This window comes from Lepisma saccharinum, chromosome 23 (genome assembly GCF_977018435.1).
Source record: "Lepisma saccharinum chromosome 23, izLepSacc3.1, whole genome shotgun sequence".
In the NCBI taxonomy this organism is placed as follows: Eukaryota; Metazoa; Arthropoda; class Insecta; order Zygentoma; family Lepismatidae; genus Lepisma; species Lepisma saccharinum.
This window is the reverse complement of record NC_139251.1, coordinates 48,720,627-48,735,364: the sequence shown is the minus strand read 5'-3', so window position 1 is coordinate 48,735,364 and position 14,738 is coordinate 48,720,627. Positions and strand designations below refer to the sequence as shown.

Sequence of the window (14,738 nt, the reverse complement as noted above, 5' to 3'; positions counted from 1 at the left end):
GCGTGATGCTGATCACATCACCCCCACTCACGACCGGATCAAGAAAGTGTGGGGCGTTACCCCCACACCCCCTATACGCCTTCACGGCGTGGTGCTAAGCACAGGGGAGCACTTTACCTTTTTATTAATTGTAATAATGTTTATAAAATGCAAACGTCGAACTAATGAAACAAAAAAAATATTTTTTGCAGACTTCCGAAAAGCTTTGGTTGTAGGCCTCGCGTAAATTGTAGGCCCGGGCCTCTCATACCCCTAGAGTCTGCCATGAAAGTATGTCTGAAACGAACATCACAATACTTAATATACTCGCTTGGTTGAAACATTGCTGTCTTGGCTATTGTATGCAACTGTAGCTAAATATGACAGAGTTACAGAACGACAAAAAAAGCAGAGGCATAATTTTAACAGTAATCTATTTATCTGCACAGGAGGTGGAGTTTCACGCTTAGTACTTATTATTGAAGCATAGATTGTTAGCACAATGAGTCTGAAATCAACTCGCACCCCCAATTATGGGGTCGGTTTAGTAAGGGATAGATATTATTAACATTTTTTTTCGCAGCGACTGTGACTGCAATTATTCTGAGGGTTGTCTATGCAAGACACACACACACACACACACACACACACACACACATATATATATATATATATATATATATATACACACACACACACACACACACACGCAATGTGCGATAAATTGAAGTAAATTTCTACAAAGAGTTTTTCCTCTGGATATCATCCACGTGATATACAGATTGGTTTCCGAGCTTTCAAGAGCTAAACTCACTTTCATTTTCAGGGATTGACAGGATTATCGGAAGCCTATCCGGAATTTACCTGGTTGATATCCAGAGAAAAAAATCTTTATCATTCTCCACCAAGAAAATTTAAAACATTATTTAAAGGTAAATTATTATCAACGATTTTGGTGATGATTTCTTTTGTATTTCCACAGCTTACAGTCTGTTGAATTCCATCAACAAAAGCGTCGATCCGTGCCAAGATTTCTACGGTTTCGCGTGTGGGAACTGGAAGAAGGTGCATAGTAATGAAGAAATACAAACAAGAAATTCTTGGTTCAAGGTATTGGAATCACGTCTGAAACTGCAACTAAGGGGTATGAAATTATAGATATTCAGATTTAATACATTTATTATTGGTAAAAATCGTATATTAAATTTAAAAATAAACGTCACAGATATGCAAATTCGTTTTAAACATTTATGATATTTTGTCATTCATTTTCCAAATTTCAGATCCATTCTGATGTGTCAGAGACGCATTTTTCAAATATGTGTTTTAAATTCATTTATTTGCTGAAATACGGTGCGTTTATTTTGGCACTGTGCCGATATAGCGTGTGACATGGCGCAGATGCCATTACATTTTCGCCCAATAGCTATAAATCCACCTATTATTTTAATTCAAGAAAGGATAGTTTGTGCTACAAATATAATCATCCCTGGAATATACATTCCAGCTCTGAGAATTTTCGTTCTCTATCTAGAAATATGGCGTTTTGAAAATTGTAAAATTTCAAATTATATTATTCAAGTTTCCACCTAAATGAATTATATTTTTGGATTAGTATCGCAAGATATTATACATTTTATAATATTTAACTGACCATGAAACAAATAAACATTCCTTGTTTATTTAAAACATAATAATAAATAAAAAACTATTTTTTTTTTCATTTTTTTTCCAAGATCCACAAGAAAATATATTTTTCCAAATAATGCCCCTAGATATATCAAAACATAGGTGTTTAATATGATAATAATATAAACTAATACCTCCAAACATAAACATTATAAAATATTAATAACACTGTTCTACAAAGTTTAACTCTTCTTCTGTTACAGAAAGGAAAGTAGCTGTTGCTTACTGAAATTGACCACCTGATTACACTTCATTTTTTTAAGATTAGCTCTTCATTTGAAGTTACAGCATAATTCATGTTACACATAAGCAATGCATAACTATAATCCACGTTATGCAACTATTAATCACAAGCAATGTGGGCATAACTTTATAAATATATTACGAGTGCCCGCAAATGGAGACCAGGGGGAGCACTTGCCCCTCCAAAATACCTGATAAGAATTAATACAATTCAAATTTTGAAATTAAAGCGTGAAAACGTAAGGTGCCGTGAAATGCGAATTAACTTAGTGCTGGAGATATTTCATGATAATTATCTTAACTGGGGGGGAAGAATAACTCTTTCTTTCTTCCACTTCAAACACTGCCGCCTGCCCAAAATATTCTGCAGGCGGCCTTGAAAAAAATGGTTACTAAATCTTCAACAAGAATGTTTTTCTGTTGTATAGGAGGAAGTGTCCTTTCTTTAGTGAAGGAGATCCCTTGAACATTAAAAACCACGAACAGCAAAGAACAAAAAAAAGTTATTCTCCACGAGTTTTTCATATTTCTTTGCTCTCTTGTTCTCCAGAGAAAAATAACGCACTTGTCGAAATGCATTCCATGCAGTTCACTCGCCATCACCGAAGGGCTTGCTGTTCGCATATTTTTGTAAGTTTCCTTAATGTTAACTACAGAGACAACAGGAATTGATGGCCTCCCCGATGGTGCAGTAGTAGCGTCAATGCCTGGTAATCAAGGGGTCCCGGGTTCGATTTCCGGTGGAGCCACATAGTGGTTCGGATCCCACTTTAAACTGTAGGTCCAGTCCCGATTAGCCTTACTGTGTATAAAGTGGTCTTAAAACACTAAATCAATCCAAGAGGAATTGAAGTTTTGTTTACCGTTGTGCAGAAAATCTTGGAGGAATCAACAAAAAAATTTCAATTTCCCAGATAGCACGTTAGCTTGTGGCTAGCTTACGATAGCTTCCTTATAGCTTGTCAAAGCAAGCTTGATTTGGCAAGCTGGATGAAAGCTTGATGCATGTGGTACTTACTGTGGGTAGATGCATTTTTTAAAAATATAACAATAGACACACACATTTAATATAACAATAGAGTTACTCATTAAACACAAACAACTGTGACAAGATATAATAAAACAAAATACAGTGGAATGAAGTGAAATGTCAATGCAACATCATGATCTTGGTGTTTCCTGCAGTGGCCGCTAGATGGCACTGCCAAAAATGTGAAGAACAAACATGATTTAAGATAACATAAAAAGAAACATAATAATACGTCCATAAACTTCGTTTAATTGGCGTTGAATATCAGATGGTCGCACATTCCTGGCGTTGAGAAATCTGATCACAGCCCTAACTTCAAAAGTGGCGGTGTTTTAAATTATTTTGAACATTGTAAACACTCATATTAACAATAACTACAATGACAGCGCTACGAAACTTCGCACGCACTGAGCAGACAGTTAACTGAAGTCGTTTGACCTTGCGCGGCGGCTACTCCCGTAACTAGCGCTCCACACGGCGCAAACGAGTACTACTTTCCGGATGGACCTCGTATATTTGATTGTAATCAGTGAAAAATTGTGTTTTAAAACCCTTCGAAAGATGTGTGAATATTGGAGCTACAAGGAAGAGAAGAGAATGTAGTGCAGTGAATAAAAGTAAGTCTCCCATGAGCAACCTTTTTGATTCCAGACTATATTACTAGGAGCTAGACATAGCAACAAAAACCTGTTACAAGATCGGTTAGGTCATGTGAACTTTCTAGCCTGATCATTACCAATGTGTACTAAGACTATTGAACTATCCAGCCAAGCTATTCCCTATTTTTGAGTGAGAGCAGGAAAAAGTTATTTTAAAAGAAAAAATCTAACAACAAATATTGGTGGTTGACTATTGTATGACCCTCAATTGCTTTTTGTTTTGCTGTTATGGATATGTACGATGTGCATTATAGCCATGTTTGTGCTATCAATGAAGAGAAAAATCAGTTTAGCTTGAAGATGTAAGTCAGAATGTAGCTTACATCGAGCATTCTGTAAGCTTACAGCTAGATATGATGATATGACAAGCTTGATGCGTGTTTGCCTTAGCAACCTTGCTGCAACTTCCAATTCTGGTAACTAGATTGCTGGATGCTAGCTTGCATCCAGCTAATAGCTTGCTATGACAAGCTTGAGGTAAGCTACTTCGCTTGCCAATGGACGCTTGCATCATGCTTGCAGCAAGCAAGCTATGTGGGTTCTGTCTTATGTGTTATATTCATCAATGCAAAGAAGCCTTTTCATGACACTCAGCAGGTCCTCTTTTGTTTCGAAAAATGAAAGAAATTCTTTGTCTGAGGGAGTAGTACCTTCACATCATCCGCTAGGTAATTCTATTGTTGCAACCATAAGGCCAACAACTCGGCTTTATTTCTGTGAAGTTCTAAGTGCCTTATTAGGTAATTTTATTCGGTCTGTGTTATCTTGTGGTCATAAGCGCCGACTCCATGGAGCTTGGGTGGCTCGAGCCCCCCCAATGTTAACAATGTGGGGGCAGAGCCCACCAAATAATTTTGCTTAGGAAGATCTAATGTATTATTTTGCTTCTCTTGTAAAGTTTACTCTATATTGTGCCACATGAATTTAACTTCAAATACACATTTGAAATGTTCTAGACCATCAACTTACGGGGGCTGAGACCGCTAAACCATCAACTTTGGGGGGGGGGGCTATGACCAGAGACAGCAAAACACATGACTTATTACTATATACTAAGTATGTTATTATGAGTATTGTTAAAAGTTTTACTAAAAAAAGAGTTTCAAGAGACGATGTGCATGAACTAGGGTAGTGGATGGAACGTTCGGGCTACAAATAGCTCTCACATGACATTCAGAACGAGATCATTGATATATTAGGGAGATCTGTTTTGAGCTCCGTGGTAGCAGATATAAAAATTCGGGAATAGTTTGCTATTATGGTTGACGAAACTTGTGACATATCCATAATTAATATTCTGCATTCGAACTGTGAATGAAAAAATTGATATTTTTGAGGAATTCATGGGGATGTGCGGGAAAGAATTTTCTTGGTCGGGACGGGATCGGAATGGGAAAAATTTTCAAATTTCCCGACTAAGTCGGGAAATTTTCTGGACGGAAAATGTTCGAAATGTCCCGAAACTCTGAAAATCTCGAATTCTACCCGTCATTTTCACTGTAAGTGATTTCTGGATTAAAAACTAACAATTTATTATAAGTTCCAGAAATTTACAATGCAGAAAACGTCGAGAAATAACAACATACTAAAATGAGCATTAGGTAGGAATGAAAAAGTATATGTAGATCTTGCTCAAGATAGGGACAGATGGAAGGCCTGTGTTGCTGCAGCCATAAACCTTCGGGTTTAAGAAGGCTAGAGAGTTAGTTATGTATTTCCCGACTGCTCGGGATCCAGAAAAGTTGGGAAATGATTTCCGAAGTCGGGATCGGGACGGAAAGTTTTTTTCCCGATCCCGGTCCCGACTTTTGGGGATCCGCACACCCCTACCTTTTATTTATTTATTTATTTATTTAAATACATGACACTACAGGCAAATGCCCATTTACAGTGTCTTGTATTATAACACTGTTTGGTACACAAAATATGCAATCAGAAGAATTCAGAAAGTACAATAATATGATAATATGTGTTACAGTAATATAAAAATTAATATAAGATTAGATATGAAAGAGAAGTATAAATTATTAACCTGACAGTTTGTGTTAGAAGTTACACATGATAACCAAGAAAATAACCAAGGAAAAACATATGTGCTTCACCTTACATATAAACGATGATATATAGATGTAATGACAGTAATTAGTAAATAACACAAAAGAAAAAAGAAAAATAGGATGGACTCTACGCCTGTACATAAAGAGACTGAACTAATAAACAAAGTTAAGTCTGGCTTTGGAAATAAGTTTCTGTTTCCCTTTTGAATTTTCGAAAACTTTGGAAGATGTCTATCTTATCATATGTCTTTGCAATTTCGTTATATAACCTACACATTCTCCGAGTGGGTGCCGCATTGTCTCACTTTGAGCTCTCGGTACTTGAAACAGCTCTTTCCGTGGTCTTACCTTATTATATGGTACATAAAAAGGGATTTCTGAGAGCAGCTGAGAGGAGTCTAATGAGTTGTTTAAAAGTTTATGTAAAAATAGTAACTGATGTATGTTTCTTCTATCGCCTAGGGATTGTACATTGAAGTATTTTTTTAGGGTATGATAAGGAGTATATTTGTGGTAAACGCAGTCTCTTTTCAGTCCTAGGAATCGAAGGAACTTGCTTTGTACATTCTCTATTCTGCTGGTTTCATTTAGGTTTTGTGGGGACCAGACGATAGACGCGTATTCCAATTTCGCCCTTACGTAGGTATTGTATAGTGTTTGGAATGTTTCTAACTTCTTAAAGTCGTTTCCCATTCTCATTATAAACCCTAGGTTTCGGTACCCTTCTGCTACAATGCGGTCGATGTGTTTTCGGAAACTGTTATTTTCTTCAAACTGAACACCAAGATCTTTATAACTTGACACTCTGTCTAACGTGTGGCCACTGATTGTGTAAGTGTGCATGTAGGGTTGTTTCTTTCGAGTGAAAGTCATAATTTTGCATTTGTTAAAATTGAGTTTTAGTTTGTTTTTAGCGCACCATTCTACAAGATTTACAATGTCGTTTTGCAGTTTCAAGGTATCATTATCGTTCGTTATAGACTTAAATATTTTCAGGTCATCAGCGTACAAGAGTTTCTTGGAATGTAGCAGGCATTCTGGGAGATCGTTAACAATCACAAGAAATAGCAGTGGTCCAAGGTTCGATCCTTGCGGGACACCCGAGGAGATCTGAAATACAGTAGACATGCTATTATCATATCTAACATACTGTTTTCGGTCTTTCAGGTAGGAGGAGATAAGTTTTAAAACACGGGCTGAGAGGTTAAGATGGTGAAGCTTTTGGAGAAGTGTATCATGGTCAACAAGATCGAACGCCTTTGAAAAATCAGTATAAATTAATTACATCAACTTGCCCTTTCCCGTCCAGCATCAAGGTTTTAAAGTCGGAGATTTCCAATAAATTTGTTACAATGGACCGTTTAGGTATGAATCCATGCTGGTGAGGGGACAGTATCGGATGAAGGTGTCTGGAAATGTATTTACATAAGATTTGTTCGAAGAGTTTTGTAGGAGTTGAAATAAGAGCGACTGGTCTATAGTTGTTGATATCAGCTTTGTCGGAGGTCTTTGGTACGGGACACACCTCAGAAAGCTTCCATATTTCCAGGAAAACGCAGGTGGAGAGTGAAAGGTTGAATAAGATGTGTAGCGGGTACTTAAGGCTTTCCGAGCATCCCTTTATCACGTACGGGGAGACCATATCGGGACCAACAGATCTTTTCGGTTTTAGTGATTTTATTGCATCTTCCACGTCATTTATGGAAATTTCACCAATATGGAGCATGTCCAATAGTTCGTTAGTGTTATCCAGGGGGAATGTTGTTTCGTAGCATGATGAGAACATGAGATTCCGAACACTGAGGCCAAAACTTAAAGATAGAGAGTGAGTCATTCATTAATTTATTTCAGTGATCAGAGCCCCCCCCCCTTCAATAATTTTCACAAGCCGGCACCCCTGCTAGTGGTTTACAGGAATCTTGTTGGGAGATCTGATAGTAAAAGACCACCTGTGTAGGAAGGTCAATAAGAAAGAAATAACGTTGAGATGCTCCTAAAGTACAGGTTAATTATAAATGATAAATCGGGCTTTACATTGAAATATTTCCAAAACTATTAATATAATATGTGTGTACTAATCATGAAACGAGAGAACACTTCTGAAAGTTCAATTTCTCATATTTGTAACCTTGGCGCCTGCCGACAGATGGCAGCACAAATATAGTTTCCAAAATGGTGTCTATGCAGCAGAAAGCATTCCTTGTTTTGGAATATGAGATTTGTTTTTCTGTTGTTACCGTACAGCGTGCATTCCGGAGACAGTTTGCAACTGCACCGCCAGGTCACCAAAGCATTCTGTATTGGCATCGACAGTTTAGGGAAAGTGGTTGCTTGTGTAAAGATAAAAGCACAGGACGTCCAAGCGTTTCTGATGAAACAGTGCGAGTTTTGTGAGTAGCTCACAGAAGTCAACATACCGTGCCAGCGGCGAACTTGATATTCCGCAACCAACTGTCTGAAAGATTGTGCGAACCCGATTGCGACTAAAACTGTACCGCATACAGTTATTGCAAATGTTACAACCGGACGACCTTGTACACGATATGTTTTTTTTTAAAAAATCCATGCAGGATACTATGGAGGACGAGTTTTCTTGAGCGTCTGCTGTTTAGTGAAGAGGCGACATTCCATTTGAGTGCAAGGTTAATTTCCATAATTGACTTCGTTGCCAACCAGCCACCAGTGTTGCCACGTCGCTGTATATACTGCACATAGAAATCTAACAATACTGTGGAGACACTGCACAACTGAATGCAAACTGGCCAATGTTGAGGAGATCTGAAACAGCAAAGGATGGCGTGAAATACTGGAATGCAAAGTGCCAGATCGTCAGCTGTGGTGTATATATACTCGAGTTGAGCTGGTCGCTTGAATGTGCCACCTCTCTCCCGCCCCCTTCAGTCAAAACGAGAGCCAATCGAACTTTTTTAATGTCATGTCTGTGTTAAGCATCCTCATAATAATGAAGAATAGATACTTTCATTTGTGTAACAAAATGTATTTGAAAAAAATGAAAAACATCTAAAACTGAGTCGTAAAATTTACGAAGGTTATGTGTTTAAGTTTCTCACACAAGATTTTGTATTCTAAGGTTTATAACCAAATAGATGTTACTTGCCGGATAGCCCTCCTATATTATTAATAACAATAAATAACCAATTGGGCAACAGCCCTTGAGGGACAGGGACTTTTACCAATCGACTGTCAACCACACTCCCACCTACCGAGGTGGGGAATCATTCAACCAGTTACTGGGTGACGTGTGGTCAGCACGACGAACCTCCAGTCGTTGTTTTAGTTTTCCGTGACCGGATTACGCTACTCATAATAGACCGAAGTGCGCGCGGAGGAGTCATTTGGTTTATTTCACTTTCATTTGTTTCAGGTTGATGGAATCATGTTTATTATTTTGCCACCAGAGGTCAATATAATCAGGTTACGTAATAACGTAGAAAGGAAGCCTCTGTGCGACCTCGCAGCCCTTCAGGCAGCGTATTTTGGATTCTGACACAGGGAGAGGAAGTGGTAGCCTATTTCCTCCAGGTAGACACTTTGTTAAGGTATCCTAGCAACCACGATATGGAGGAAAAGGCTGAGTACATTCCATAATGTTTTCAAGTTCCGAACTTGCACTCACTCACATAATTATATTTAGTTCGTGAACTTTGCCTTCTATACTACGTGGAGAAGTCATTTAACAATGAATCATTGTTATTTTGGTCAAATTTAGTTTATTGTTAGTTCGGTTGAATGTATATCCATCAAATTGGCCAAGTGATAAGAAACAATGTTTTTCTTTCAGCGAATTTATCTAACAAACTATATTTATGTAGTCTTTGGGTCATTGCACATTATGGAAATAAATTGGCATCAACTGGAACAGTGTTGTATCTATACATTCGTAGAAGCATACTGCCTCATACCAATTTAGGTAGACTTCCACTAGACCATTGCAAAAAAAAAAAATTCGAAAGTTTCTTGTGCACCCCTGCCATATTGTTACTATTATTGAAACATAATCGCCTGCAAATTTTCAGGTCTGTAGGCCATGTTTTGACCCCCGCCCACCTCAAAAATAGTTGTCTGATCTGTTGTTTGTAATTTTATATACTTTGTTCATTTTACGGACAATAACAACATGGCAACAAGTTGTAACCTATTATATTTTTCTTTTATAAGTTGTAACCAAGGCAGATATGAGTGTAAATATGAGAAAAGAACCACCCCATGAAGCAGTTCCTTCAATTTCATCCACACCAAACCGCCCGGTACTTAGAAAGGATGATAGAGAAGTGTCTGAAGCGTGGCTCTTAAGTAATTTACTGCAAGATTTGACCCCGAAAAAAGGATCTCAACTGCCCACCAATGGGGATGTGCTTCGCTACTTTGTTTTTCTCAATCGTGGACCCATGCAGGAAGATAAAAGGGATGATGTTATAAAATTCGTTATCCTGAAGGCAGAAAAGTTTTGGGAGCTTTCTGGCATTCCAGTGACGCCTGTCAGAGCTGGACATTCCAAAGTAAAACTCAATAAATTAATTGTGCAATACGAAAATCTTCGGAAACACAAAACAAGGAAGAACTTCCCAGCTGAGAGTGAAAGCTTTCTCAAATCTCTTCTTCTACTCTTTGACATAGCACATGACAATGCTATTTCTATTATAGAACATGACAGATGTAGGACTAGGAAAATGATTCTGGAAGATGTGCAATTCTTAGAAGATCAAAGGTCATGTCGAAAAATGGAGTTAGGTGTTTTTGATAAGACATACTTTGCAAAAGTTATGAGGAAATTATCTCATAACGAAAAAGAAATTGAGCGTGCTGCGAGGGAGAAGCGTCGCCAAGAAGAAGCTTCAACCAAGACAAACATAAACACAAGTACTAGCCTAGAATTTGATAAAGTTGGTAGCCTTGATTCAAGTGATTCGGATGGCTTTGATGCTGAACCTGATGCAATTGAAGATCCTGAGTTTGTATTCCCTTCAACTAGCAGTGGTGCAACAGGTACAGGTACAACACTTCGTAGAAAAAGTTCGTCAATTGCTTTAAATCTACCAAGAAATCCATTTACAAGCAAAATCATATCAACCATGGGAGACAGGCTTAATCTATCAGCTGGTCAACGAACAGCATTCATGGGAGAAATTCTTACAGAAGGTGGAGTTCCACTGAAAAAAGCAACTCTTTCAATTAAAAGCACTTGGACAGCAGGTAAGGAAGTTAGGAAATCATCAGCGCAAGCAATTAAGGCTACATTCACAGCACCGAAGCACTCAACACTACATTGGGATGGTAAGCTGGTTCCAGACTTCAAAAAAGAAAACAAAGAAAGACTAGCGATTTTGGTATCTGGTATGCCAGTCTGTGAAGAAGGCAAAGTTCTTGGTATCCCTGTAATTACAAACACAACAGGTGAAGAACAAGCAAGCGCTACGTTTGCCCTAGCAAACGAGTGGGAGATTTCAGGTATGTGAGATCCCTTGTTTTTGACACTACAGCTTCAAACTCAGGATGGAAAATTGGAGCTTGTGTTAGGCTGGAAAACCTCTTTGACAAGAAGTTGTTTATGCTGGCTTGTCGGCATCACATATTTGAAAGAATTCTGAGTTCAGTTCACAAAGAATTGTTTGGTGCAACATCAGGTCCTGAAAACACCAATTTCATTCAATTCAGAGACTCTATTTGGTCAACTATTAACACAGAAGCTGGTTTTAACATCCTAGAAATCAAAGACAGGAGTTTGAAACTCACTATGGAAAATTCTATACAATCACTGAAGAGAATACTTTCTACTCCAAATAGAAAGAACTTGCTACCTCGCGCTGACTTTCGGGAGTGTGCTGAATTGATGTTGATACTTCTGGGTGAGACACCTGAAAGAGGAATACTACACTGGCTGAAACCAGGAGCAGCGCATCAAGCTCGATGGGTGCCATCCATTTTGTATCCTGCAAAGATGTTTGCTTTCAGTGCTCAAGCAGGATATGACAAGGACATGATCAGTAAACTGGAAGCACTATGCAAATTTAATGCACTATTCTACGTTGAAAACTGGCTCTCTTCATCCATTGGTGCCGATGCAGTGTATAATGATCTCAAGCTATGGCATGACTTGAACAAGTATTGCAAGCATGATCCTCAAGTTGCAAATGCAGCCATAAAAGCCATGGAAAGGCACTTCTGGTACTTAACCGAAGAATGTGCTGTGTTCTCTCTATTTTCAAACAGACTTTCCTCTTCAGAACGGCAGCAGATTGCTCGAACATTGCTCCGAATTCCTCGACCAAAAGAGTTTGAAAGGGGCTATCCAACTTTTCCTATTCTTAGCCACAGTACAAAACTATCATCCCTTATTGGGCCTAAATCCTGGTTCTTGTTTCACAGTATGGGAATTGGCGGCGACTGGCTAAGAAAACCTGTTAGTGAATGGCATAATGATCCCAATTACCAAGAAGCTGAGACATATGTGCGGCATGTCAAAGTGGTGAATGATCTGTCGGAACGGGCTGTGAAACTAATCCAAGACTTCTCAACTAGTGTTACCAATGATGAAACACAAAAACAGTTCTTATTGCAAGTGGTCGACTATCACCGCAAAAAAATTCCCAACTTTCAAAAAGAGACATTAAAGAACTTAACAGAACGCTCCTCCATAAAACCATAAATCCAGTAAAGTGATTTCAAATGATTGTGTGTTCACTATTACCATACTTGTTAGTTACTATATATGGAGTTTGTCTTCTCTGTATAATAAACTGTCTTACATTGCAAACATTTTTGTCATGATTTTAGTGTAGGAAAACGATGATTAATAAACTAAATCAGTTAATCGTGTTGGGCGGGGGTCAAAACATCACCAAATGACCTAAAATTTGGTATGCATTCATATTTTGCCAGTAGAAACAACATAGGAGGGGTGCACCATATAATTTTTTAAATATTTTTTTTCAGTTTCGTATGAATTGAACAAGCCAGTTTAACGTGCAAATCATTCGTTGCTACTCAATTTCCTCATGATGGTGGCTAGATACCGGTCCCATACACAAACCTAAATCTCAGAAGAAAAGTTGTTGCACTATCCCCCAGAAGACTCGAACTTGCTCGCGTTCCAAAACTGAAGCCCAAAGTATGACGCCTTAGACCGCACGGCAAAGTACAGAACCTCGAATATAACATATAATTTTGTCAGTCCTAAGTAAATAGTTATTTAAGAGCAAACATGATATAAAGCATATCTGTCATGAAATATAAATAGCGTTAATAGTTGGTTTATTTCTTTATTTTGTTCATGTTCACTTTACGCCCAGATAAGCTAATCGGGACCAGAAGTGTTACTAGAAAAATATTTGAAATAGCACTGATGTAGTACAAATAATTAATGATTTTGGCAACTAGTAACGCTACATTTACTTTATTACAAACATCACCATTAGTCTCAAAAATTAAAAAGCATTTAATTCAATGATTAACATTTTAGGAGTAAGATAATGTACGTACGTGATACATATTATCCTTTCATATTTCCAATTTGTGAAAATTTGCCGTGTTTATTTATCTCTTAGATATTATGCTTGAGAAGAACAAAGAGACAGACCCACTGCCCGTTCGACAAGCCAGGACGCTGTTCAAGTCTTGCATGGACACAGGTGAGTTTGTGAAGGTATTTCCTGGTCACACACTCATTTTATCATTTCTATGTCACACCGTTGCGTGTATACCGATATTATTTCCTGACTACGAGCATAATCTTATACTCTTCTTGAAATAAGTAAAAATGTCCCAAAATTTATTGTTTAAGCATAGAAGTTAATATCAACTGTTCAGATAATATAAGTGCATATTAACTATTTTAATGCTCGTTTCTAATTAATAATTATACGTAGTATCCACTGTGGCATGCGTTTTAAACATGTTGGTGTATGTGTAAAAAAAAGAGTGAAATGGAGGATATATGGTGTTTTTGTTGTAAACAATAAGAATGAAGATGAAAAGTAACGAAAAAAATAAGTTTATGTGTGTACACAAAAGGAAATAGTATTTATGTCGTACATATGGTTGTTAACCTCAATTATGTGAATAGTTTTCAATTAGCGTACGCTTCTCATCACATAAAGTAGCACACTCTTTTGTGTTAAAATTCAGCTTCAAGGACGATCGAGTATGGCATAGACCAGAAGTAAATAATCTGAAAATATCACCCAACAATGTTGCTAACTAATAGTTCATCTTAACATGCAGGAAATTTTGTGAGTTCCAGTGAAGGAACATGGTTACAGAACAGCTGAATGAAAGATTACAGTGTATCATAAGTAAAATACAGTGTAGAAATTCACAATCCAACAGTGCCGGATCTACAAGCCGCAGAACCCCGCAGTGCGGCTGGGGGGGGGGGGGTGGCGGAGACCAGTAAGCCTTTAGGGGGTCCTCAGCCATTGACATAGTAGAGGGTTCGCGTATTTAAAAAATAAACGTAGTTACTCAGGGGTACAGAAACGAATACAATATATACAGGTAAAGGTAAAGTTGAAAGTTACCTGCTCATATAGCACCGTGCCATGAAGGTGCACCTTTACTGTGCATAAAGTGGACTTAAATCACCAACTCAATCAATGAAAGCACATTTAGGGTATGTGGGGGTAGGGTCACACATATTTTCGATGCGATCAGCACCACGCTCCGGCCGCCATTACTCCCCCCAACGGGTGATTCCCCCCTACATGTTGCAACTCTTGACGATATATTGTCCTTTCTCGTATATTAAGAATATTTATATGTTTACATACTATTAATTTGTATTAGTCTTAACTATATCACACCAAGCACAATTATTTCAATTAATGTGTGTATCCTTTGTGTATTTGTTTTCAATCTTTTTTTTGAGAGTGTAGACGAGCCCTTGTTCTCAATTTTGTATTTGTTCTTTTTGTGTCTTCTTTGTTTCTTTGTTTTTTTTATTTTTATTATACAAGCATTTAGTATGTAGAATCTATTTTGAATGTGTATGTATCCATTGGGGTTATGTGGTAGAACAGCCGCAGTCTTAACCTCGCCTTTTAATAAAGGAAATTTGAAATTGAA

General features: G+C 37.8%; 1 protein-coding gene across 1 annotated transcript in view; it reads left to right on the top strand.

Annotated features, from left to right (window-relative positions):
• The window catches only part of LOC146005498 (neprilysin-2-like), a 112,740-nt gene extending 98,795 nt beyond the window's left edge, over nucleotides 1-13,945 (top strand). Inside the window, exons 5-7 of the mRNA XM_083144743.1 lie at nucleotides 962-1,123; nucleotides 13,223-13,306; nucleotides 13,899-13,945. Of these exons, the coding sequence (XP_083000869.1) occupies nucleotides 962-1,123; nucleotides 13,223-13,306; nucleotides 13,899-13,945 (293 nt within the window). The remainder of the gene's footprint in view (nucleotides 1-961; nucleotides 1,124-13,222; nucleotides 13,307-13,898) is intronic.
• The last annotated feature ends 793 nt before the right edge of the window (nucleotides 13,946-14,738 follow it).